The sequence below is a fragment of the Apostichopus japonicus genome, chromosome 18, assembly GCF_037975245.1.
Source record: "Apostichopus japonicus isolate 1M-3 chromosome 18, ASM3797524v1, whole genome shotgun sequence".
NCBI classification, from domain to species: Eukaryota; Metazoa; Echinodermata; class Holothuroidea; order Aspidochirotida; family Stichopodidae; genus Apostichopus; species Apostichopus japonicus.
Genome location: NC_092578.1, coordinates 13,596,170 through 13,623,786, shown reverse-complemented (window position 1 = coordinate 13,623,786; position 27,617 = coordinate 13,596,170). Strand labels below are relative to the sequence as shown.

Sequence of the window (27,617 nt, the reverse complement as noted above, 5' to 3'; positions counted from 1 at the left end):
AAATGTCTTACAGTGAACACTGCAGTCCGTTATTCAGCCATACAAAAATCGTTTATTATACCGTCCCGCCTCACCCCCCCCCTGCCCCCTTCCAATGAAGTACGAGGTACATACATACATGAACTATATATACATGTCCTATATGACATTGTTCACATTGCGCGAAGTCACCCGTCCAGATACAGTGTGACACTTGGTTTTACATGACGTGACGTCATTATTGTCATCTATAACTCTATAAATTGCAACCCCCCCCCCCCCCAATATGTCGAATGAATGAAATTATAAACACATGAATTTTAGTACAACGATATAACGGAATCTGTACGAGTGCACGCTGACTCAATCATTGGACCATTCTCAGAACGTACGGCAGATGGGAGGGCGCTATTTAAAGGATGTACGCCGAGCTGTAAATACATGGCTATGGGTGTACGTAGAGCCACGCATACAACCATTGTGAACTTGAGCAAGTTAACGTTCAAGTCGATGTGAAAAATTAGGACGGTATGTTAAATGATACAGCGCAGCCCCCCCCCCCCCCCCAAAAAAAAAAATCTGAGCAAATGCGGTCAACGATACTCGATGGACTACAGTCGTTACTCATTCAGACAACCGAATCCATTAGAGCTCCAGATCCCTGGACGGAAATTTGTGTTTCTGTCAAATACAGAGCGAAATATTTGTAATCATAATTTGCATGAGGTACAAGGTATGTCAGAATAGGCATAAATAATGTTATGAAGCGGGCGCCAAACAATAAATTTAGACCATTAAGCAAGTTGGTCATTGACGTCAGGACTCACAAAGCGGACGGATAACAAGATAAACAAAATATCGGTTAACGATTTTAAATAACTCATCGCCATAAGTATATCCTAAGTTTACTTTTTTTCTTTCTTTTTTTTATATCCTAAGTTAACTCTTTTTCCCCTTTATTGAGGGGGGAGCTGCCAAAACCTTACCGAAGTAAATTGTTGCTAAAGAAATGTGAATTAATTTTTTATCAAGCCTTGCACCAACGAGTTTGTATAGTACAGCTATAACAGATCTCTGTCTTATGCATAGTGGCATACAACTGAGGTTGCACAGCGTCAAGGCGCTGTAGCATGTCTCTGATTCCATAGGCCAATGCGTATATATGAACGCGTACATAGGACAACTGTTTGGCGTTTTTGTCGGATGGGCGTTAAAAGGACAACTCTTAATGCGCGCATCATACACCGCGCGCACGCTGCATGTTGTACGTATAGAGATATATTGCGATAGTATTATGTAGGATAGCAGTGACACACTGCTGAAGTGAAACATTCTTGAAAATAGAGTGAAGTATACGACGCGCGATTAAATTCTGTGGTCGTTTAAAAATGCAAGGAATAAAGAACTAGGCCTATAGTTTTTTACACACGGAGAATATGCAAAACTCGCAAAAAAGGACAAATACTTTCTAGTGTACAGTCTAATCGGGTTTTTAGTAATGTACCATGAATGGGTGAGTATGGATGGCACGTATATCACCAATGATCATAGGGAAATTTCAAAGCCGTGTCATTGTAGATTATGTTGCTTTACTAACATGTCGCCTAAGCTACCTTTGGTTTAGTTCAATGTAAGACTTAGCTTAAGTCATCGTTGATAGAATTAATGACAGGTGAGCAAATTACAGGAAAACATTGCATGTGGTATACAAGCCGTCAAAATTACATTTCTGCACATTTTTTTTTATAAATGTGATTTAACCATATATATATAGGCTAGGCTATAGGATATAGACGTTGCTCTCACACCATTTGCGAATGTAGACTAGCGTAATAATATTGCGGATTTACAAGAGAGTACGAATGAAAGAGAATTTTTCTTTTTCGTCTTTATGTTCACGTTAATAAGTATATAAACCCGTAATGGTATTTATTACTTAAATTGAATATATGAGAGCATATTCTCCCATGTGAATGACGTTTACATGTCTAATTCCAAAGGTAAGATAGATAGGCCTGTTCAATTTTTCAGTTAAATTCTTACGTATTGAGGATTAGGTCACGTTATGAACTGACTATTGGTCCGTGTATGAGAACAAATTTTATATGGGATAAGTCAAGTGTTAGGATAGAAGGTTACGGAGTCCATTTTTCTGCATTTCCATAATTCTTGAAATATGTCTTAAGTGATAATATAACTTTTTTAATTTCCAGTTTCCAACTGTAGTTAGAAAGGACATGGAAGAGAAGAACGGATTTTTTTAGAACAAGTCTTCATACAAACATCTAAATACAAGGTTATTCATGACCAGGTATATTTGTCCGACTGTCCTATATGTAAGCACCTGATTATCACGGTTATGTTACGACATGTGAGGATATAACCCATGTAGAAAGTGCATTTCCCTGAACAAATGAACAAAGACCCAGTGTATATATCATTCACAAAGAAATACATTTCCTTTGGATATTTCCTAGCGCGGATGGTGATAATTGGGTGGGTGTAAAGTTACATCTCATGTTTATTCCAATCATTTCATGTTTATTCAAAATTTGCAAATGTGTGACCATTAAAGTACCATACCCTATTCTTGTATCTCCATTCAGGGATGTTAATATCGAGCGTTCATTTGCCTGTTCCTTTGGTCTGCTGCTGTTGATTATAACAGTTCCAACAGCTCCTGGCAAAAGCATCGACTACTGTCCTAGAAGATGTCTATGTGAGCATGCGCAGCTAGTCTGCGGAGGCGCCCGCGTATCGTACTCAACCAAGAGAATAGCAGAAATTCCCGCCAAATTGGATGAGATAACAAGCAGAGTAGAAATCGGGTTGGTTACATGATTTATACATTTCTTTTTACTCATCAAAATAATATAAACATAACATAATGATTTAAAAACAACGTATTAGAAAGACGGATTGGAGTTTAATGACATAGGTGAAAGGGGTGTCATAAAAGCTTGGTGGTACACAATCAACTGTTGGGGCCCCCCGAAAAGCAAAATAATTGTACAGAGGGTAAAACATGACAAGTGTGTCGTTTCCATGTTTATCTTTGTTCTGACTGGTAATATATTTACAACTTTGGGAACACACACTTGTTTATACTGTTTGACTAGAGAAGAGATAAACTGTATTTGATGTTCTAAATGTTTGATTAACGAGACAATGTACTTTACGAGCGAAATATTGATTTAGGAAGACTCGTAGAATGTCTGTATGTATAGGTCTAAACCGACTAGTACTCGACACCAAAGCGTTTCAGAGATGGTCGGAGAGGTAGCGGTTACGGTCACGGACCACCAAGGCATGAGTCTAAACCAACAGTCACTTTATGGAGATGGGATGACTCGTCCAAAATATGTCTTTCTTGTTCTTGTTCTGTTTGTTGTCATTGATTTACACAACATACATTTTGTCATTGACAAATCATTGTGGGAAGTTTATTTGTGTTTGGTTGCAGGTTAGTGATATATGTGTGTATGGAGGGGAGGGGATAACGGTGGGGGGGAGGAAGTGTTCATATACGCTCTCATGTTATCACAACCATGTCATCATCGTATTTCTGTGTGTAGTGTGGTACGGTGGGTAGGGTGCTGGTTGCCGTGTGCAAAGCTTGTGACTACGCAAGAATTTCATTCCTTTGGTGCTTTTTCTCGGGGGTGGGGGGGGGTCGGGTGGGGCAACAGCAGTGACGTATTGCAGACTATCAAAGCGGTAGAGGTGGGATAACAAACCGGTGCATGTGGTTTGGGATCTTCCCTAGAAGACCTTTATTTCTGCAGATGCTACGCTGGCCCACAATCAATTGGAACTTGGATATTTCACCTTTGACCTTAAAACTGTTTCGTTTCCGTGTGTTGTCTGTAGTTGCACTGATTGTCTGTCATTCGTTATGGAGAGCATCATCCAGTTAGAAAAGTGAGTGCTAGCAAAATACACCTTCCTTTACACTGGGGAGGGGTGGGGGACAGTCTCCTTTACCTCACCCCCGTTGCTACGCCTATATGAATGGTACTTCATTTTTCTCTCACAGATGATAATCGCCAGTTCCACAGAGATTTATACCTCGTTTAATTATGTTCATTTTCAATTATGTTACAGAAATTTCTCTCGTAATTTAATAACTGAGATCAACTTTGGTGATTTATTCGGTCTTGAAGTGACGAAAATACTGTAAGTTTATATCAGAATTATTGTTTACTGTTAAATGTACTTCTCGAATTTCAACAACCAAGCTAGAAAAAGGAACCAATTATTGGATACTCTCCATAATTATTTACAGAGTGTGCAATGACTTGAAGATTTACACATTACAAATAAATTTTACATTTAAATATGCATATAGCTGTAGTACACAGTATACATCTCTTTACATCGTGGTGTTCTTAATCCCCAATAAATAAATAACATATGTCTTTGATCCCATCGTTAACATGGTAACCTTATAGAGGGACAACAGAGTGGTGAATTTTCAGGGCCAACCCCTTCCCTCCCCCTCCCACCCTGGATGACAGTGGTGATCCCTCTGTTTCAGCTAGCGTAGAAGTTACTAACAACATAATCACGTCATTAGCATGTATAATACTTTTCGTATACCGACTGATATTGTTTGCAAGGTACACAGCAAAGGTCCCAAACAATTTTGAAATTTTCCATTTTCAATTGCGCGTAGTGCAATATGCGCAAAGAGTGAAAATGACACAGCGCCCTCAAATGTACAAGTTTGCTTGTAGTTTCACAAGCTTTAGCTAGGCAGTGGCACGTGTGGTTTCGATTTGAGGGGAAACCTTAACATTACAACGTACCAACAAAATGATTGTACTTTGTGCTCCGTACCCATAAACTCCAATATTTGAATGTTTTCTTCATAAGGGTACTTAAAAACGAGAGTACTTATGGATATCAAAAATAGAGCAAACTGACACATTTAATCACAAAAATAAAAATGGAAAAATGGTACTTATCACTAATCAACAACGGGCACTTTATTTTATGTAAAGAAAATCATTTCGGGCGTTTTCACACAAAAAAGTGGGAGGAAAAGTAGGGACGGCCTCACCTGATGTCCAAGTTCCAATAGCAGAAACTAAATGAATAATTTCATAACTGAATAGAAACATAATTTGTGTCTAATATTCATCTCAGGGAAGTGCTATATCACCACAAGTGGTTGCTATATGTCGGGCTATGTTTGGAATTGACTCGATCACATTTCATGTTCACTGCAGGGATCTTTCGCACAATCGCATCAAGACAATTGAGAATGGCGCTTTCGAGATGACGACACTTAAAAACAAGTTGAGAGTTCTGTAAGTATATACAAACATGTTCAGTGGCGGAGCTACACAGAAAGAAAAGGGAACAGGGGAAGGGGGAATGGAGGTAGTATATGTTACGTAACAGGGAAGGGGGATATAAGGGAAGGGAAAGAAGAAGACGGCGAAGGGATAGGAAAGAAGAAGGGGAGGGAAAGGGACAGGGATAAACTTAGGGAATGATATGGAGAAGAAGGAGGAGAAGAGGAGGAGAGAAAGTGGCGGAGAAAGGGGTCGGATAGAGAAACGAGAAAAGGAAAGGAAAGGATAGGGAAGGAAAGGAAAGGAAAGGGGAGGAAAGGGAAGCGAAAGTTTAGGAAAATGGAATGGGGAGGAGGAGGAGGAGGAGGAGGAGGAGGAGGAGGAGGAGGAGGAGGAGGAGGAGGAGGAGGAGGAGGAGGAGGAGGAGGAGGAGGAGGAGGAGGAGGAGGAGGAGGAGGAGGAGGAGGAGGAGGAGGAGGAGGAGGAGGAGGAGGAGGAGGAGGAGGAGGAGGAGGAGGAGGAGGAGGAGGAGGAGGAGGAGGAGGAGGAGGAGGAGGAGGAGGAGTGGAAGTGAAGGGGTGGACGTGAAGGGATGGGTGGAGATGATATAAGCAAACTCACGATGCCTATATAGGCCTAGATATTTAAGAATAATTCAAAACAATTTTAAGGCCAAATAGTTTGTCAAGTCAATATTTTACAGAATTCTAACCAGTGATGAGTTAGAGATGGAGAAACATGGAAGTATTGACCCTTTTTCATCTATTTGAATTACCTCCTGTCATCGTATAGCCAACCTCTCGAGTACGTCTTGAGACGGGGTACGATCTTGAGAGAGCGTCAGTTCTCCGTCCCTATCACCAAGCTGGTCTGACCAAGAAGCTGTATAATTGATATCTTCTTATCTAATGTATCACGAAGCAAAACGAAAGTAGCCTAGGCTATGCTTGTAAACATACATCTCATGAGTTTGATGCATGTGCTCGTAAATAAGATTTAAGTAATATTTGTGCCAGCCAAATAGTTAATAACAATCATATATCTTATACATCTGTATATTCATAAAATAGAAATAAACAACTGTCGATTTTTGTTTTGTTTTTGGTTGCTAATATTACTTTTATATATTGACAGGTATTTGTCATACAATCGGCTTGATGTTTTACAACCGGAGATGTTTAGTGGACTCGACAATTTATGGCAGTTGTAAGTTCAAACATTGATATTCTTTATTACTATCAAGTCGTTTGTCATTTTCCAGGATCACTAAATTGCTATTTGATGGAAGCAGTGGCTTGCGCAACGTTTAAGGGGAGGGGAAGTCTGCGGGGAAGAACGGTCAGTCGGGATTTTGTACAAAGAAATCCAAAGTTTAATTAGCACAACCTTACGCTCATCTCTAGTTAAAGAACTAACTAGTAATAGTCTGAATATGCCTCAGAATGAAAACATTTGACTCTAAGTTTTGATATTTTGGGATGGGATGGGGTGGTGTGGGGGGGGGGGGAGGACCTCCACGCCTCCCTTTAGAAATATTAGCTTTCAACGACCTCACAGCCACACCTCTTTTCGTCAAAGTTTTGATCCACCAAGAACCCGTTCACAATGATCGTGCGCTTACCTAACCCATATGCAGGAAACTTTTGCTCTATAAATGTCCCGTTTTCGGAGAATTAAATGCTGCTGTATACGCACAGGAAGCGTTGCGGTCTAACCCAGTGGAGGAAAAGTTGGAATCCCCCTCCTTTGAAAATATTAATATAACAAATGCATGCAAGAATACACACTCTAATGGTCAGTGTAGGTTGCAATTCAATACCAATTACATCATGGCGTGGTGTAAATGACGCTTATATACTGTTCTGTGTAATCTTTAAGACCTTTAAGACATCAACAGTCTGACGTATGTTTGTGTTCCTTGTGAGGACCTGATGACACACTGGATTATCTCCTAGGCTATGTAGTTCAACCACTTTGTTTAATGAAGTTCCAATGTTGAATGTATAGTTCTCTCTACCTTTCATTCTCAAATTCCTTCCTTCCTCGAGATATATTGCAGCTTTCATAAAGTTCTGCATACAAACTCTGTACAGTTGATCCTCAGTTATCCTCAATGGATGTAGACGATAATAACTAGAGCCCGGATTCTTGTATGTAAATTAGGTTGGTCGATCTACATGTGAGAAAAAAATGTGACGATAAATATATCATGTACATTATCTGACTTTGAAATAATAATATTATTTTGAGAGAAAACTCAAAGTATTTTGTGAATAATATTATTGGCAACAAGCATGTGATATAACATATGGATTTTTTCTCTGAGTGTTTTATGAAAATACATACTGGGGTTAATAATGTAATCATTTTGTAGGTTGGTACATCGGCAGTTCCAAATTACACATTTTTAGATGTTCAAAATAAAATCGACCAAGGCACCTTTTTTTTCCATTGAGTACAAACGGTAACAAAATAATGTTCCTTTTGAACGTGTTACCTGCAAAAGGACGGTAATTACAGCTACGACCCCTGGCGGGACTCGAACCCGCAATCCCCGGTTTAGGAGACCGATGCCTTGTCCATTAGGCCACAGGGGCTGCTTGAATAAAGTCGAACTGTCCTATATTTTCACCGTTGAGTACAAACGGTAACAAAATAATGTTCCTTTTGAACGTGTTACCTGCAAAAGGACGGTAATTACAGCTACGACCCCTGGCGGGACTCGAACCCGCAATCCCCGGTTTAGGAGACCGATGCCTTGTCCATTAGGCCACAGGGGCTGCTTGGATAAAGTCGAACTGTCCTATGTTTTCACCGTTGAGTACAAACGGTAACAAAATAATGTTCCTTTTGAACGTGTAACGTACAAAAGGACGGTAATTACAGCTACGACCCCTGGCGGGACTCGAACCCGCAATCCCCGGTTTAGGAAACCGATGCCTTGTCCATTAGGCCACAGGGGCTGCTTGAATAAAGTCGAACTGTCCTATGTTTTCTCCGTTGAGTACAAACGGTAACAATATAATGTTCCATTTGAACGTGTAACGTGCAAAAGGACGGTAATAACAGCTACGACCCCTGGCGGGACTCGAACCCGCAATCCCCGGTTTAGGAGACCGATGTCTTGTCCATTGTGCCATAGGGGCTATTTGATTAAATCGAACTGTCCTATTTTTCACCGTTGAGTACAAACGGTAACAAAATAATGTTCCTTTTGAACATGTAACGTGCAAAAGGACGGTAGTAACAAGTACGACCCCTGGCGGGACTCGAACCCGCAATCCCCGGTTTAGGAAACCGATGCCTTGTCCATTAGGCCACAGGGGCTAATTGAATAAAGTCGAACTGTCCTATGTTTTCACCGTTGAGTACAAACGGTAACAAAATAATGTTCCTTTTGAACGTGTAACGTGCAAAAGGACCGTAATTACAGCTACGACCCCTGGCGGGACTCGAACCCGCAATCCCCGGTTTAGGAAACCGATGCCTTGTCCATTAGGCCACAGGGGCTACTTGAATAAAGTCGAACTGCTCTATTTCTCTCCGTTGGGTACTAACGGTTAAAAAATAGTGTTACGAGAACCGTGCAAAAAGACGGTAGTTATACAGTTACAGACCTAGAGTATTTGACGTCGATACCCGATCAAGTGCATATGGATGTTAATTTCAGTCTGAGGAACGATTCAACCGATTCAAAGTTTCTACTGTATTTAACATGAATAAATATCTGTGTCTATCCACAAATCGAAGGGGTCCAACCCGCCCCCTCACAAGGACTAAAATAGCCTACCAAATATAAAAATATATCGAAAATTGGTATGGGGATGTGGTGAGAAATTGGAAAACAACCCGTGCCATTCCTTCTGGCTTCAATTGAGTTTGTCATGTAAATCCAAAGTATGATTAGTCCAACTGATATCAATTATGTCTTCCACCTGTAGATATATCGGACACAACAAACTCCACGTGATTGCAAACAATGCCTTCGTGAATATGCAGGAGTTACATATGATGTAAGTATTAGAAGCCTATTGAAATAAGAATGTTTAGCCAACTGGCCATGGGAAACGGGTCATTTCGGAGGTTAATGAGTTTAATAATATCAGTCATTGCGAGGAAGACAGCAAATTGTCGCTGTTCGATAACTTTCATTAATTGCATGAACAGTTCAGAATCGTGATGAAAGCTGCACGGAGCCAAAGATCTCGCCAATCGTCTAATATTCTTGGAAAGGGTATAAGGGCGCGTTAAAAATGAGACCTCTTCCGGTTAAAATGCAATGTATAAAGTCCTATATATGCTACTTATACTATAGGGTATTGAACAAAACAATAGTATCATGTTCTGTATCAGTATACAGCCATCGTTGTGGATAGGCTGTTACTATCAGGGTGCTGCAATTTACTCTCGGTCCCCACCTATATTAATATATAATAATTATAAAATCTTGCACCGCTCGCTATATCTTAAGCCAGTTTCCAGTCTATGCTTTAATTGTTTCACTTGCTTTGATGTTTGAAATTGTATGATCTATACTAATAACAGTGAGCCATAGAGTTCTTCGCCGCATTATTAATGACGTCACTCCAACACTCATTTATAGCCTTCAATGAAACACGCCATGGCATAGAATTTCAGTGTAGCTAGAAGTTGTGCAGATGTACGCACACAGGTGCATGGTCCAGTATTGCACACTGACGTGGTCAAATGATTACTGGATATTTATTTTTGTAAATTCTATTTATAGATCACTACGTAATGCTCTCAGTCATTGGGATTTTTCGACAAGGCCTTTGACGTCACTGAAGCACCTGAAAATGGTGTAAGTACAAATAAGCCCTTCGCTCGATCTTCACTGGTAATCATTTCGGAACGGCTTAACATATCAAATTTAGCTTGAGGTTACAATGGTCCATAAAGAACGGTTTCATGTAAATAAATTAACTTTTTGATATGTTCCAGACCATTAATTAAAGAAGCAACTTTTGTTTTCAATACAGTTTACATTCCAATAAAACCTTTAGTTGATAGTTGAGAAATTAAAGACATAATGAGTTAAGTTTCTTGGCTCCCTAATTTAGTAGTACAGCGGCTCAATACAGCACCGCAGAACCAATACAGACTATTAAGTGTGATTAACATAACATGTGGAGAAAACATTACAATACTTCGTTTGACGGTGATGGGTGGGTTGTGGGATGCGAGGGGGATGTCCCAGTGGTATTGAATTAAATTTAGGTCATATCGCCTTTCCGCTTATCGCTGAGACTAAAAAGCTTGCACCAAAGATATGAGATTTCTTTCTATAACTTTGACAGATACTTGGCTCAGACGAATACAACATCTTGTTCTTGTGGCCTTCGTCACTTTATCGATGACGTCATCTCCATCCACATTGACGTGATCGATGAACTAGAAGCAAACAAGTACTGTTCTTCTGATGACGTCACATGTTGTAAGTCATCTCGGCTACGAATCAATCGTTTCCCGTATTCATAATTATGTCTTCATTTTCGTCAAAGTCATAACTTGAACGTATTACAATCAATGATCGCATTGCACTGACTGCCCAGCACAATACAACACCGTACGGCACCACAACGCACCGAACCAAACCACACAACACCAAATTCCCACCGACGGAGTTGGTAGAGACATGGACCGTTATTGACGGCCTGTATAGGCGGATCCAAAATTTAACGTATGAGGGTGTGGCTCATGGGGTCATTGAATGCGACTCCCATGTAGGAGGTCTGTTCTCCCCCCCCCCCCCCCCTCTTCACCCGCCTCCCCCTCCGGGGAACAATCAAAGTTAAGGGATCAAATGATGAATTCTGAGGCATATTTAGACTATATATATATATACAACTAAGTCTAAACGCAATATTATGCTAATAAATGCTTTGAATTTTGAAATATCCCCCGACCGAACGGTTCCCCCGACTAACTATACGTATCCCACCGACTGACTATGGGACTATGGAGGTAGGGGGAGGGAGGTTGCCACTGTACAAGTGTACAAGGATAACCCCGATATCTCCGTGTTACACTTTGCCTTTTTTTTTTACAGCGAAGAAGTCTACTCTGTACACTAACGTAACACCTGACCTCCTCGATGTTGAATTATTCGAGCTTGAAGATCTTGTTCCAGCGGTCTCTCCAAACGGAATCATAACTTACGAAGGACGATCATACTCCCTGTACGTGCCCGAAGGTAAACGGTTACTAATGATGTACGATATGGACATGAGACGGAAAATAGCAAGTATACAGCAACCGGCGGTCCGGGCTGATTACGAAAGACGATTCCGCCTCAACATGAGGGGAATGATCGACAGAATATATTATGAAAAGGAAACCCCACATACGTAAGTCGCTACAAGTTGATGGTACAATCTTAGTCGAAAAGATTGCTTACCTTTCAAATTGCTGAAGCAAAATGTCCAAATATGGTCATGTATTGCCAAGAAGGGCCGTTACAGCTCGCTGGCATGACCACATATTTAAAGTTAGTAAGCCTACAGAACAACCAATACGTTTTTGCTAGAATTCTGGGAACAAGATTTTGAAAAGAAATACCAAGTAGACGAAAATGAAACTGAGTTTTACAAAAAAAATAGTCATTTTTTATTTCAAGGAAGTAATGATTGAACTTACAAAGGTTGTGATGCAAGCGTTGTTGTACTCGAAGCTGCATATACTGTAAGGCATAAGACTTTGTATCCTCCACACCCATGCGTCCATTCTGTTATAGCGCCATCAAATTAAGGAGACGGTGATTGGTCAAAAGTTTGTTGGCATAATCTATCAAATCCTACCACGCCAAATGTATGTATGTATGTATGTATATGTGATCTTCCCGCAAGCAGGAACTCGCGAAAGAAGCCATGGAGGCTTATAGACTCGCAAGCTGACCGAAGCCAATCTCTCGGCACACATTCATTTAACGTCCATGTCAGGAAATTGTTATTGAACAACACCCTTGCCATGTATCGACGGTGAAAAGAACCAACGGCTGCAACAGTTGGTAGCACTAGTGTCTACATTGCCGACAATCCTTGGAAAATATATTGGAAACATTTTGGTGGATAAGAGATTGTAACTTTTGCCTTAATACTAATGTTCATTTCATTTTTTTTTACTTGCATAAATTAAACATATGTGTGTGCTTGCGTATATGTGTGATATCTTTACCATTACAGTGAAAATATGGAAACTGAGTTTTCGACAAACGGACTAAGTAAAGAAACTACTGCAATAAGACTAAGGCTACAAACTACACAAGCAACATGGGCTGCTGGCTTAGAACAACTGGAGTTACAAAGGTCGACTGAAGCGAACTATTTGCAAGGAAAGGTTAGTTTTCTTGATAACCCAGATCAAACCCATTTCTATTCTGATAACGAAACACAAATCTTACCGATTCTTTTCAGTCTCGTTTTTCTGGTGAGGTACTTAATGATCTTGAATGGTTCGAGTGAAAAGTCAAGAATCCTATAATGACCATGCTTGTATGAGTGATAATTTTTAAGAAAAGTCACCCAAGATAGAGCCAGGGCAGAAAAACCAAACAAATTCACTCATCCAATCTCAACCCGAGTCCCCCGTACATCGAGAATGTGACCGTGTGATCATGACAATGTGACGTGTCACGGGTCCCTTGGAAAGGGAATAGAGGCTACCCACAATCTTAGCGAAAAAGGCCTCAAAGCAATGATCATTTTTACGAAAAGTCACCCAGGAAAGAACCTGGGCAAGAAATGTCAAACCGAACCGACTAATCCGCTCTTAACCCCAGTCCCCTTGCATCGAGACCATGACTGCGTTATCGTCGTCGAGTGTGTATCACGAACATATAGTACACATGATCTAAGCCAACAGGCCGAGAAGCGATGATAACACGTGTGTGCTACTTAGCGATCGAGTTATCTGACGTTGAGTCAAAACTTCATTCATCCTTTTTAATTAAGTCTGTCAAGTTGCTTCTGTTGTTAACATACTGATTAATTCGAACATATACACGTATTAATTCGAATATATACACGTATTAAATCATGTTGTTGTCTAGATCAAGTACGTTTGGCCTGGGTGTACGTAAATAGAGACTAACTTTGCAATCTCCCATTTATTGTTCTGGCGAGGCTACAAAGTGACAACTCTCGAAAATCGTTCGTGAAAGCTATAAGAAATACCAGTTATTGTCCGATTTAATACACGTATATATTCGAATTAATACGCGTACAAAATTCGTATTAATACGAGGATATGTTATGCGGTGTTTGTCCCATATGGCTTGCCATAGGTGTCGCTGTATTTAACAACCATATCAATGTGACATTTGACGCAATTACTGTTAATATCGCCCTCTCTTCTTGCGTACGGGGTCTGAATGGAGCAACCAATAGTATAGTAACATGGAGGTGTATCAAGCCGGGCGTTAGGGTGAACTAAAACCTATACGGTGGACCGTAGAGAGACTAGTGAGAATGCAGGCCTTATGTTATCTGTGACATTATCACCTTAATAGAATCATGTCTCTTCCAATCGATTCATATTCTTCCTCATCCTCTCTTGTTTCAGCATCCAATTCAGCCATCTTCCGGTGAGAAATTGAAATTGGCACCACCTTCCGGTCTAGATGTTGGTATTTTGCTGGCACTCTCTCTCGGCAGTGTTACTATTTTCTTCTTTCTCCTGGCGATCTTACTAGCCCTGGTATTTATTGTTTCAGAACTTTTTCTGTTCATTTCTTCCATTAAGCAAGAGTGAAAGTTAACGCGTGTTATTGATCCCAATTTAGCAAGCGGTGTACAAACTCATGATTACCAGTATAATACAGCTCCCGAGGGAGTGCCGAGGATAGAGGGTGGGGTGGGGGTGGGGTGGGTGGTTGCTTCATTACGGAGCGAGTTATTATCACATTAGGCACTTCATACAAACAATATGTATTTCGTTCCCATCGATCAAACACGCTGTCCATTGCTCTTAATTTAACGGTTTTGTACAACAGAATATTATATAACAAGTATGGAAGCGTCTCATTGTGTACTTGTGCATGTGGAGGCAAAAAAAAAAACACTTGACAGGACAGAAGAATGAATAGCACCATGACGTCACTATTGAGAAATTGATATCATTCTTAGCTCCAGTTGACGTGTATCAAGTCTATGGACCATACGAGCATGCGCAGATGAATACTCAAATATATTAACCGATATGATCATAGCCAAACTTACAATTGCATTATAATAACGTGAGTAGCTTATCAATGAGGTTATTTGGCATATCACGTGATACTGTGTAATTGTCGGCAGTGTTACGTTGCGTCCCGAATATCCGGAAGTTATATATGTGGAATACGGGGATGCAGCGCGAGGCAGACTCAGACATTAGTGGAGCGAGAAATGAGTCGATTTAGAATAGAACAAGGATTTATTCACCTATATAGATACAGCCTACAGCTTTACAACTTCTCTGAGGCTTAAGGCCAAAGACAACAGAATGTAACAGGCCAAAACCCTCTTACTCCAAGACAAACTATCTCTAACTAACTCCCCGCATAGGCCTAACTGATCTTATTGGGATTTACAAACGCTCATATTGACATTAATGATTGACTTTACTCATTATCGTTTCCGGAAGAGATCCAAGCAGGGAATTGTTATGGAAAATCCCTGATTCAAGTAGGCTATCCGGAAACAGCTCACAGCCTTGGAATCTCACATGTTTAAAGGGTGTGAAGACTCGCGCTCAAAGAAACGTCTCATGCCGGTAATCTGACATAGTTTCGAATGAGGTGTAACAGAAGTGTTATAGACACCACCATCGATCCCAGAAAATACACACACAGCTTGCTACCGTCGGTAATTAGACACTAGTGTACAGTCAATACATGCAGCTACGGTCAATACCAACAACACAGTGTACATAGCAGCGATGGAGATCTCAGGTCTAGATGAAAGATAACAAGGTATCACGTTTCATTACTGTCTGCATTTTGTAGCGACAAGAAAAAAACTTCACTTGCAAGCAACGGAAAGTTAACTTTTTTTCAGAGGGCGGCACGCGGTTTGGGGCAAGTCTTCAATGCCTTTATAAGGCCAAAGACAACAGAATGTAACAGGCCAAACCTCTACTCCAAGACAAACCATCTCTAACTAACTCCCCGCGTAGGCCTTACTGATCTTAATGGGATTTAAAAACCTCTCATATTGACATTAATGATTGGCTTTACTCATTATCGTTTCCGGAAGATAACCAAGCAGGGAGTTGTTATGAAAACTCCCTGATCCAAGTATAGAAAACAGCTCACAAATTTGGAATCTCACATGTTTAGCTACTTCCGAAACGAGAGTCGCTTCCTTATATGGTTCTTTGTTGACTTTCGGCGGGAGAATCGCCAACACTTGTAGCGTACTTTGAGACCTTCCTGTAAACGACCAGTGGAAATGCATGTTTTACCTGTAACAGAAGCATAGTCTTGTAATTTAGGTGGCGTACCACAGTTAATTTCTCCATCGACTTACTTAGTACTAAATTCTTCACTCATATCTAAGACTGTTAGAGCATATATAAAAGTTTTTCAACTGACGTGTCTTACCTTGACCATATGATAACTGATGGCTTAGGCTAACCATAACACTTTCCAACTTTTCCCGCCATGGCCGTTTAGATTTTAAGCAAGAAGAGGTGAAGTTTAGCTTAGTTCTCCCCCAACCCAACTGCGGAATCTTCCTGTTTAACTCAGGAATGTCTAAAACTCTCCAGATTTTTAGACCATCATTTAGTTTATTTCATCCTCTTCATGCAGCATCCAAGCATCACATAGAACATTTGATGATGAGTGAAAACTTGCCCCACCCCAACCCCCCCCCCCCAAAAAAAAAAGAGTCACTTAAATGCGTCAATTAAAGGACCTTTTCTCGACAGTGGTTAACCTTTCTGGCGACTATATTGTACAATACTCTAATTGTGGTATCGTATTTTAACACTTTCGAACTCACAGTTAACACAAACTGTTACCATTGGTTATTCCTTGGGCTTCCTTGCAAATTTAAAAGATAACATTAATTTTGTCACGTATTTGAATGATGAAATTTATGATGAAAATAAACTAACCCGTATTCTCTGTTCGAAGGGCAGCCCCCCTAATTAAGTCACTCTTTAGCGGATGTCAAGTGTCTCTCTACAACTTCCTTTCCTCGTGTTTTGCTGATATTACGCAAGTACGGATCAGGCGATTGAATTTCAAACACCAGTAGTGTCTTTATGAGACATCAGCCGTTTTATAAATTAACTGGCACAGAGGATAGTGAGTACATGACTAACTTTGGCACACACCCACACCAAAGAGGCCCATGAAAGCTCCAACTTCCTCTTAAATATCTCAAAAGTTAGTCATTTCTTTATTCGCACAGGTTTTGTACTATCGTTCTAACTGTGAAACCCGATAACGTTGCCCCTGTTGGTTTTTTGTGAACATGTGCAAACGATTTTTTTAAAAAATGGTGCTGTGTGAAACTGAGATTGTAGGAATATATAAGATTTGATTCAGACTTGATTAAAACCCGCAGGAAACACTTTAAAATGAAAAAAAAAATGGTTGTCCAAACATGACTAGAACTCGCCTGCCCTTCCCCCGTTAGTCCCCCCCCCCATTCCCTCTCACCCCGCCACTGCACCATCATTCTACATTCGGTTAATCTCCATGTACATTTGTGCCGTTGAGACCCAGTTGACTCTTTGAAGTTCGGGACACTCGGAACGGTTCAGCTAAAATGGCTCAGCAATATAGAAGGACCTCGAGGGTTATATATATTTCCACAAATTTTGGGACATGCGCCTATTCGTGTTACATTTTGTTCGAATAGTGGTCATGCCCATGTGTTGTGAAAAAGATCAAACCCCCTATAAGAGCACAGCACTACCTTCCATCCTCTTCAAGAAAGACAATAGAACGTTTTCCATGCCATTTAAAGCCCTCATTGGGCCTAGATATTGGATTACAATAGAATGTATTTCAAATCAAAACTAAAATGGTTAATCGTTTTATAAAGGATGTAAACGTCTTCAGCCCAAAATCATTGACGTAAAGCAGGTGCGTATCCAGGGGGGGGGCGTTGGGGGCGCGCGCCCCCCGGGTAAGAAAAAGAGGAGAGGAAAAAAAGAGAAGAAAAAAGGAAAAAAGAGGGGAAAAAGAGGAGGAGGAGAGGAAGGAAGGGAAAAGAAAAAGAAGAAAGAGAGAAGAAGTAGAAAAGGAGGGAGTAAAAGAAAAACGCGAAGACACCGGGAAAAGAAAGAGGAACATTGACATCATTACAGCGCTGAAGGGTAGCCAATGACGGATCAATGATTTCGTAAAAGTGTGCCTCACCCTACCCCTTATACACCGACAACTCCATTTTTTTTGACGTTTCCATATTCCTCTCTCACTAATGATCTATATATATACTATATATGGTCTATCATAACGCGTGTGTAGAATTGTGCTATGAAACCAACTGTGGCTGGTCTCGAACTCGACCGTGTCGTCGGGGAACATGACGCATTTTGGGATGGGGGCGACCGCCCCCCCCCCCCCCCGTTCAGCATTTTTTTAAATGATATCGCTAAGTAATTTCAAAATAGAAAGTGCTTGGATGCAACTTACAAGGCCTGGGAAGTGTCATTTCCAGCGATCTGGGAGACATTTTCGGCCAAAATTTTCTTGTACGCTTCGCGCCAACCTATGGTGGCGCTACGCTTAGATACTTTGCCTACAGCCTTCGCCCCTCCCTTGGCAAATTCCACGCTACACGCCTGTTCGAATTTGTAACGCAAACAGCAGATATCACATCATATCAGTGAGCATAAAAATGGCGTTCCATGATGAAAAGCCTCAAAACTGTCCGACTTGCCTGAAAAAATAACCAAAAATTTTCGCGCGTTCAACGTGTCAATGTCAATATCATATAAGCAAGCATCGGTTATACATCGTATGCCATCATGTACCGTACGGTCCGTTAAAATTGCGCAGTATACCGCGGGATGCTAATGTAAACAACGACATGTCTCATGTAGATGTATAAAAAGCATGGTCCAATTATGTCAAAAGTTTCTTTTACATTAGTAATGGCGAATTAGGGGCTGCACCCCCGCCGCGCAGTGGCGGAGCGTCCATACGGTCAGGGGGGCGGAATCCCCCCCCCCCCTGACGGACTCAAATGGACTGCTGGCGCCTTTTTCAGCTCTTCACCACTTTTTAGTTATTCTGCATTATTGACTTTTTTATTGCGCTCTCATCTACTTATTGACATTTGTCACATTTTGTTGGTGTAATTTGGCGATGACACCCTATACTTCGTTTATCTGCAAATTAGCCAGGCCCTGAAAGGGTCATTTCCGGCGATCTAGGGAGTATCTTTACTCAAAAATTTTCTGTGCGCTACGCGCCAACCAGTGGTGGCGCTCCGCTTAGATAGTGTCGAAAGCGCCCCTACAGACCATTCTCGCCCCTCCTGACCAATACCCCTAGCTCCGCCACTGCCGCCGCGCCTCCTACGCCTATGTGTGTAGTGTTCGGTTGAAGGAAATATCTGCTATTTTTTTCATTTCCTTCAACCAAGTTTTATAATAGCCGTTATAACAGGTTTAATATTTGTACACCAATAAATTAACTGTGTCTGAATTTTCGAAAATATCTGACCAACATTCTGCATCACACTTCCCTCTACTCGTGCAATTTTGACCGGTCTGTTAGGGGTTGAAGGAAGTTTTTCTATATTGGTTGTCCATAGATGAAATTTTGTACAACATTATGGGTATGTTTTGAAGTGAGTTTATTCACGAGAAATGTGAATTTTCAAATTCTGAACAAATTTGGGGCTTAAAACCTTGAAAAGTGGGGCTGACGGGTATTGTGGGCCGCGACGTAGAATCACCTACAAAAGCAAAGACCCACGGGAGATGCGATCAGGTCGAACATGACGTGTGCCGGGTTGACAATCTTCAAAAAGGTTATGGATGGAAAAAAAAAAACTATTAGGAAATACTTGGTTCTCAGGCCAAAAGTGTACATCTGGTTGGTCATTTCAAGCCCGAGAAGTGCCGTTTCCGGTGATCTGGGGGGTATCAAAACCAGAAATTTTCTTGTACGCTGCGCGCCAACCGATGGTGGCGCTCCGCTTAGATAGTAATTCGCGCCCCCCGGGTTAGAAAATCCTGGATACGCGCCTGTAAAGTGTAACTCTTCTAGAAAATAAAATTCCTTTTCCCCCGACGGTTTCGAAACCACTTAGCAATCTTCTTTTCTCAGAAACGAATCTCTCGCCGGAAATATTACCACCTCATTGGTTGGAATGCGATATTAATTTATGGAAGTCACGTTTTCATACACGAGATCGTAGAATAAAAAAAATTATCAAGGTTTCTTAACCCTCATGAATACACTGGCAAGTTGGGCCCTCATGGCACCTTCAATTTCCAGGTATCATTTATAACAGTATAGAGTTTAAGATATATATAGTGAGAGTGTGATGGTTTTTAAAGGTCAAACCCACCATTGTCACGTGCACCGATGATAACATATCCCTCCCCTGTTTTTCAATGACATAAAAGTGGTCTCAAATTGCTCAAGTTACTCCCAGTTAAAGACCACTTTCATAAAATATTGTTAAAAAGCCTACACTGTAAAATACCTCCTTTTATTGCATATAAATGGTACACGCAGATGGCAACAAGTTCACGGGAAAAAGTTTAAGGGACGTACCCATTATACATTTTTATTGGTATTGTAGCATGCTAGAATTATATGCCTATTGAAATGCACGTATTATATGCCTATTGAAATGCACGTTGAAAACTTGGAACAGCATAGCAACGGTTACTTGTTATGCTGTATCCTTCACACTACATGCAGCCCTGCCCCCTAACCTCTCCCCACCCCTCCCTCTTCTCTAACATCCGTTCTTCGTTGCTCCGAGGCTTACCCATCGTGTTCTAAAATTAACAGTTTGTGACGCACGATCATTAATTTCCACTTAAGAGTTTTGTTCGAAAGTAATGGAAGAACGAACAGAAAGTGGAATGCTTCCGGTCGGGATTCTCTGCCGGATTTTCTGAGTATAGAGACTATAAAAGTAACAAGCAAGTTTTCCCTCCATATGTTGTCACCCGTTTCCGCCTATAGAAAGTTCACAATTGTGTGAAAGTTCATAGGCGGTGATGGTGGAGAGAGGGGGGGGGGGAGTGGGGCTGTCCAGCTCTCTGGTTCAATCCCGGATTTATACGGTATCAAAGAGTGTTTGTGGCAGATCTAATAAAGGTTAAAACACTTTCACTGTCAGCTAAATGCTGGGGATGAACGGTTATAGTGTATAGTAAAAGTAAGGTTGTTAATACCATTTTATCAACAGTGTTTGCTTGACTACATATATATCTGAATATTGATAGGTTCCCCTTACCAGGCACTCTCCCCTCAGAAGACACAAACAAAAGCAAGCATTGTGTGCATAGAGATCAAATATGATGAACAACCTTCCCAAACAGCTAAGAAAAATTGTATTATATTTTGGAGAAATCACAAGAATTAATCCTCCTTCACATATAAGGTTGAAAACTTGGTCAAGTCAAAATATGACGTCATCGAGCCACATGTGACTTCGTTTCTTCTTTGTTTCTTTATTTATTACAATGGGTTTTTTTTTTCAGTCATGGAGATGGGAACCACATGTGCTTCAAGTTGGTATCTTTTTCTTGATTTACTACAGTTTTGTTTTTAGTCTCTGTAATGGAGATGGTGTTTCGATATGCCGAATCTCAAAATAGTGAACCTCTTAATATTCATTACCTTGTGATGGCATCGGCTTCAGTTTAAAACACTGATTAACAACAATCTCTAAATCGGAAATATGTACAAAATATATATATAATATGAAGTAAAACAAAGAGAAAGTCAAATGTTTCAGATCCTAAAGTGTCACTATATGATATCACAGAGTTTCAATATGACAGCTTCCAGGCATGACATTTAAATAGCTCCCAAACGGAACAAGATAGTTCTTCCGGAGCAATTTGAGGGCGGGGGTGGGGGGGGGAGGGTGTTCATCACAAAGATCTCTGTCATATAATCCAATGAGATGGGTTGGGGTTATATGTTCCCTCGAAGGCCTTAGACTTGAGCACCCTACCGACCATATTCTACACACTGTAAATACAAGGTTTATAGTGAATTTTTGTGTGAGTTCCCTCTGGTCCTTTTCTTCGACCAATATATGCCTCGTTGCATGCATGGATCTCGTAGAAAATTGATAAAGAACACATGCAGTCTGTACGTTCCAAAATGCATTAGTCCATCATATCTTTAGTTGTTTACCATATACAGGAGTATACCTCAATGATTAATTAAGTAATTGTCCATTGTTATGTTTAATTATGTTTAATTTAGAAATGTTTTCAGATTTCTTTTTTTTTTTTCTTTTACTGCAGACCCTGAGAACTGAATTTCGTTCTAAAGTTGATCAAGAAAAGAGTGATGGTTCTTCATCATATTCAGGATGTACAAGGTGAATGTATTACAACATAGTGGGTAGCCACGCAAACGAAAGTGTGCAATAGTTCTCTCTATATTGCTACTTCCTTATCCATCAGGGAACTTAGATCGAATCCTTGAAATGTTGAAAATATCCGATCTAATTAAAAAAATATTTAATTAAAAAAAAGCTGACAATACACATTCTGATTGCAGATAAAAATTGAGCAAAGTGAAATTCGAAAATTGCTTACCCGGGAAGTAGGAAAACGTTGTTAAATGAATCTACTACTAAAAATGTTTTTAAGTTCTAGGAAGAGATCAGCGTTCTGAGAAAGATCACATTATGAGGTCATTTTGTGCGAGTTGCAATTCAGGATCCAGTAATAGCAAAGACGAAATGTCTTAATTATCGTATAAATGGAGCATGGGGGGAGGGGAGGGGTGCATGGTTGAAGGGGAGAGGAAGGGAAAGAGGGAGGGATGGAAGAAAGGGAAGAAGGGAGGGAGTGTATGAAAGACTACCCTTCGTTTGTTACTTTGGTCAAGAGACGAATTCCGGGTCAAGATATCAATGGCTTCTACAGGGTACAACGAACCTTGCAACCATTACAGACGAAAACGAGTCTATAAGTAGGGAATTTGGGGATTTGGTGTATTTGATCGTTCTTTGATATTACGTTAAAATGCTAATGACAAGGAAACAAATATGTATATAATTTACTTATACATAGGGGTATGAAACTAATTATAGGTAATATACAGAGCTCTCAAAGAACATGAACATACGAAATGTGTTCAATCTATATATGTACCCCTCTCCCCCTTCCCCTCCTCCCCTCTCACCTTCCCTCTCACCTTCCCCTCTCCTCACCCATCAATCTATTTGAGAGACTTACAATTAATTTAAGAAAAAGAAAGAAAGAACATATATGGGACACGAGGCTACCAATTTTTTTTTTCAAGCGAAATACTTTGGCCCTTACAATACCATACCTATACAGTAAATATGAAGGCAAAAAAATGCGGAGATAAGGGGGAAATTGGGGAAGGGACAAATATCAGATACTCTATTGATTTTGTTAGAAATATTTTCATCACAACATATACACATACTTAAGTCTTGTTTCCTTATTACAGGAGGTTGACTTTCTTTTTCGTCAATGTCAGCTCCCTTGAAACTGTCGAATCCAACATACTGTTTCACGAGCTGAGTGTATATAAATAAGTCATTCTTGTTTTTATAGGCTATGTGAAAAGATAACATCGAAGTTAGCTATCAGGAAGCAGTTTATCGACAAGAGAGGGTCAAGCTCATCGCCGAAGAAAGGGTTTTCATCTCTACATGACTCAGCTAAGGAAGTATGTTCAACATGAGCCGTTGACAGTAATAATAAACTGTCATAGCACATTAATGTGTTGTTAGTCAACAGTGACGTATTTTAGAATTGTTTCGATTCTTTCCGTACCTACGAGGTGCGGGAGTTGACCTATTTTTTTGTCTTTAATCGTTGTCGTCAAATTTTATATTACGACGACAGAATCGGTTGCCATATTACGTAATCTTGGCAGATTTACAACAACCATTGACCAGGACCCGGACTCGCAGTAGCTACAATGCACATGTGTCTCTCTCTTTAACAGCTTTCCGTGTAATACATACTAAACCGCTACTAACTATCTATCACCTTGGTGCGAAGTTATTACTTTCCATCTTGGTTTCATATTGCGCAATATGGAAAATATAAGGAAAGACTAGCGAAACCAGCACACAACCTTCACAGTTTAATATAATTCAAAATTCCGCCTAAAAGTCACAGAAGACGTGCATTACGTGGGAGGGGAGGGGAGGGGGCGGGGTGGGCAGGGGATGAGGCATGTGACTTTGATTTGAGGAGGCAAACCTTCTAATAACCTCAAAGTAACCCCACGAAATAATTGCTCTATATATTTCGTACCACAAAATCCATTGTTTGAAATGTTGTCCAACAAAAGGGAATGTAATTATCAAGATGGCATTCATTAATATGAAAAATTGAAAAAGGAGTACTTTACATTTAACGAAAAACAAGGTGTAATTCCTGAAGAGGGTCACATTGTCAGTTTATGTTTGCAAATGTGGAGCCTGAGGGATTCCCCTCTTCGGCTTTCTTCCGCCCTGAAAATTAAGAATAAACAGGGCTATTTAGGCTATATATTGTTAACTTAGTTTATCACTATGGAGTGAAACAGTACCTTAAAGAGATAACAAATGTGACAATTTTTTTGTTTTTCTTTTTTTGACATTTGGCGAATCTTTGAAGTTTTTGCCAAATTTCATCTCTCCTGGTGCAATTATAATAGACTAAAGAAAATAATTATATGTTAACTTCCCTTTTCTTATCTTAAATGCTAGTAATATTTCTCTAGTTATTCCGGTTGTCACCTTCTAAAATATGCTAGTCTCAGGAATTTGAGGCTATATAAAAGTCTCTTGTTTCCCTATCGAGTTTTGTGTTTCATGTAAGGAACTGACCCAGTGGTCTGTGGTATTAGACTACATACAGTCGCTCTAACTGATGAACCTGTTTAAAGGGTTATTTCTCAAAAACAATAATATATATATATATATATATATGTATATATATATATATATATATATAAGTGGTATATAGACATACAACTATAGAGCTGATAGAAGTGATGTTTAATGGTCCAAAACAATATCAAAATTTATTTTGTGGACCAAAAGTCATCTTTTATCGTTGGAGTATATGGCAGCACCAAAATTTTGTGGAAAATTCGAAACACGTTTTTCGCACAAATAAAACAAAAATCTCCCATTACTTGCAGATATTCAAAGAGAAAAAGCGCGTTGTGAAAAAAAACAACCATTTTTCACATTTACTTGCAGACATTCGAAGAGAAAAGGAGACTGAAATCTATGGGAGGTGATCCCTTACCAGAGGATGCAATACAAGCTTTAACGAGAGAACAAAGACGGCGTTCCTTGGGCGGCCAATCCAGGGCGAGCTCAGAAATAACTGGTTTTGATTCGGACTCGGATTCGGATCAAGAATTATTTCATGAAAGCTACTTTTCATCTCGATAGCTGATAGTAAGATACTGGAGGATATGATATATCTTTGTTACCAATAATCGATATGTCTCGATGTTAGACGGTATTGAACTCTTATGAGGATACCGTATAGAATGTATCGATATATCGCGATAATTGATGGAAGGAAACTGGAAGAATGCATTATAGTTAAAGGTGACACAAGCCCAATCATTTTCTTGACCTTATTCGACGGAGATCTTTGTGAAGAACCGTTCCACCCCCCCCCCCCCCCATCACCAATATCTCTCACACAGACCAATGATGAAGTCTGGGTGTAAATGTCTCTTTAATATCGATTGTTTTAGATAGTAAATTGATAGTAAGATACTGGTCACCTGGTGTAAGACCTTTTTGTCGATGTCGATGTTTCTCTAAAGTTGAGGGTTCTTGCAGAATACCTTATAACCAGTATCGATTATATTTCGATAATGTATGGTAAAACAACTGATTATCAATATCGATAGGATCGATATCTCTCGATACTCGATGTTCAGTCCATGTGCCCTTATACCTGACATATTATATCGATATGTGTCGATAATTAATGGTCACTATACACTGTGACAATGCACAACTAATATCGATATACCTTGATCAATAATGGTGAGTTACTGCTAGGATGCCGTATATCTAGTATCGATATTTGTCGATACCCAATACCTTTGAATTTCAAAACCAAAATCGAAGAATGACTTACGTTATTTACTCTTTCTTGTCGGACGAAATTATTTACTGCAAACTATATGTAGATTGAACAGAAATAGACTAGGACAAAAATTTAAAAAAAAATTCGTCGAAACTCACATGATCACTCACATCCCTGATTTTATAATAATGCTTTATTGTTTTAAATATCATATAAGCCATTCATTTAAAAAAAGATTAATACAATGACATTATATGCACTCAGTTTCCCTCGGAATAATCTCTATTTTTACAGAATTACGTAATCTACACGCGTGAAACATTATCGCTTTTTAATTCAAAACATTTCCGTTTGCTGTGTTTGAGAAAATAATTTAATTAAACTCAAAGTAAATAAACACCTTGAGACGATGATCTATACTTAATTAAATCTGGAATAAAGTCAGTAAAAACACATGAAGGATATTGGTAATTGTAATTTATTTGTTTTCCGTAACGTTCCTTCGTCGTCAAGAAAGAAAAAGGAAAGACAAAGATCACTTTATTTTTTTAAGCAATGTATATAGTGCATGAACGTGATATCTCAGTACTTGTTTTGCCAAATATAAATTTCGACCTTTCCAGCTTACTGCACTAAAACCACAGTGAACATGTCACCGTTCTATGCAACTTTCATATATCAATATGCATTTTTTTATTTAATTATCTGTCGTTAAAAAAATTTGGCTTGAATAAAATTTCGCCAGATTTTTGAACGAGTCCGTCGATTCTACAAACTTCAATCAAAATGTGCAAGCCCCGCCCAACAGATCATGGGCCAATCAAATCTCTCTGTTTCGTTAACGACCGTTAGGCCTAGGACTACTTTCACTTTCGTGGCTAGCCTGTGTTAGGTCTCTTCTGTTGAATAGTATCTTTGTCTCTATCTTACCAATGTAGCTTGTGAAATTCTGTCATTTCCTTCCATTGTAATGAATAAACACGTTTCCCTGTGGAAATTGTAAAACGTGGACGATACGAGTATATAGGACTGTGTTCGAATCTTGATCGGGCCTCATGTGTTGACTATTTTGTTTGCATTTGTGTAATGAACATGCTGACATGGTCGGTCGCAGTAAGTTTACGGTAAATCGTTCGCGCCATAAGGGCAACAGAAAGAAAAATTCTTTCTTTCGATTGCGACAGCTTTTCCCCATTCAACCCACCTGGTCAGAGTGCATTTAGAATAAGAAATATTGAATTAACTTCGGAAGTTTGTTTACCGAAATTCATCAGCAAACACGTATTGAGACTTTAAAGGGCTCGAATATAAATTGGCATCAGAGTGTGAAATTAAGTAAAACAAGTTAACATTTTCTGACGTTAATAAAAACAGACCACACTCTGCTCTTAAGTAAAAACAAAAAAACACCCGCTATTTTCCGCCCTTATTTCCGCTAATTTGTCACTCATCAAAATACCGTTTGTAACAAATATTCACGACGTGTCAGATGAGACCTATGTTTGAATCCAATACACTTATATGCGATTTCATGAGCTTATAAGCCTATAGTATATATATATATATATATATATATATACGATTTTCATTTATATATATATATATATATACATACATAGTCTATATATATATATACACCTAAAAAGTATATACATATATATACATACATAGTTTATATATATAGATAGACAAACCAATGCAGACATAGCTTACCGAATGGTGACATACCTATTGGATTTGTATACATGACATATATATTGTGCCACTCATAAACTGTTTGGTGCGTCCACCCGGCCGATGGCCTGAAGTTGGGACAATGTTCTAAATACTTAGTAAAACTCTATATAATACTTCCATTTCACTCTTCAGGGCACTTTATATTGATAATAGGGTTATGAGCAGTTTCAAACAACCGTGAAGTAGAAACATTAATGTCACTGTAAGTAAAGCGTGACATAAAAATACCGCGTATAACAAAATGTCCCAACAGCTGGAGGGGTGACAGCAAACCAATCAAAGTTATTCGCTTGTATAAATAATTTTTTTTAGCGTTTGATGTACACTGTCAATGTGATATGCACAGTT

General features: G+C 39.6%; 1 protein-coding gene, 1 long non-coding RNA gene and 5 other non-coding genes across 8 annotated transcripts in view; 1 reads left to right on the top strand and 6 right to left on the bottom strand.

The window, feature by feature from the left end:
• Positions 1–1,285: 1,285 nt before the first annotated feature.
• Positions 1,286–25,991, top strand: LOC139958832 (uncharacterized). The gene is made up of 14 exons (XM_071956207.1): positions 1,286–1,492; positions 2,586–2,807; positions 4,084–4,155; positions 5,211–5,291; positions 6,414–6,485; positions 9,221–9,292; positions 10,027–10,101; positions 10,598–10,734; positions 11,350–11,647; positions 12,482–12,635; positions 13,860–13,994; positions 21,744–21,820; positions 23,034–23,148; positions 24,680–25,991. The coding sequence occupies exons 1-14, from the start codon at positions 1,485–1,487 to the stop codon at positions 24,875–24,877; spliced, it is 1,716 nt and encodes a 571-aa protein (XP_071812308.1). The 5' UTR covers positions 1,286–1,484; the 3' UTR covers positions 24,878–25,991.
• On the bottom strand, positions 7,804–7,876 carry Trnar-ccu (transfer RNA arginine (anticodon CCU)). Its single transcript has one exon. It is a non-coding gene; the product is annotated as a tRNA-Arg (tRNA).
• Positions 7,987–8,059, bottom strand: Trnar-ccu (transfer RNA arginine (anticodon CCU)). Its single transcript has one exon. It is a non-coding gene; the product is annotated as a tRNA-Arg (tRNA).
• Trnar-ccu (transfer RNA arginine (anticodon CCU)) lies at positions 8,170–8,242 on the bottom strand. Its single transcript has one exon. It is a non-coding gene; the product is annotated as a tRNA-Arg (tRNA).
• On the bottom strand, positions 8,534–8,606 carry Trnar-ccu (transfer RNA arginine (anticodon CCU)). Its single transcript has one exon. It is a non-coding gene; the product is annotated as a tRNA-Arg (tRNA).
• On the bottom strand, positions 8,717–8,789 carry Trnar-ccu (transfer RNA arginine (anticodon CCU)). The gene has a single exon. It is a non-coding gene; the product is annotated as a tRNA-Arg (tRNA).
• Positions 12,267–27,617, bottom strand: part of LOC139958833 (uncharacterized) — a 32,627-nt gene continuing 17,276 nt past the window's right edge. Inside the window, exon 3 of one of the 2 annotated variants that reach the window (XR_011789888.1) lies at positions 12,267–12,336. This is a non-coding gene — a long non-coding RNA (uncharacterized lncRNA). The remainder of the gene's footprint in view (positions 12,337–27,617) is intronic. The other variant, XR_011789887.1, reaches the window with a different exon arrangement.

Bases quoted from the DNA above. Each gene is read 5' to 3' on its own strand.
- LOC139958832 (XM_071956207.1), top strand. The intron at 2,808-4,083 runs GTTGGTTACATG...ATTATGTTACAG, and splicing joins ACAAGCAGAGTAGAAATCGG to AAATTTCTCTCGTAATTTAA. The intron at 13,995-21,743 runs GTATTTATTGTT...CTTTTACTGCAG, and splicing joins TGGCGATCTTACTAGCCCTG to ACCCTGAGAACTGAATTTCG.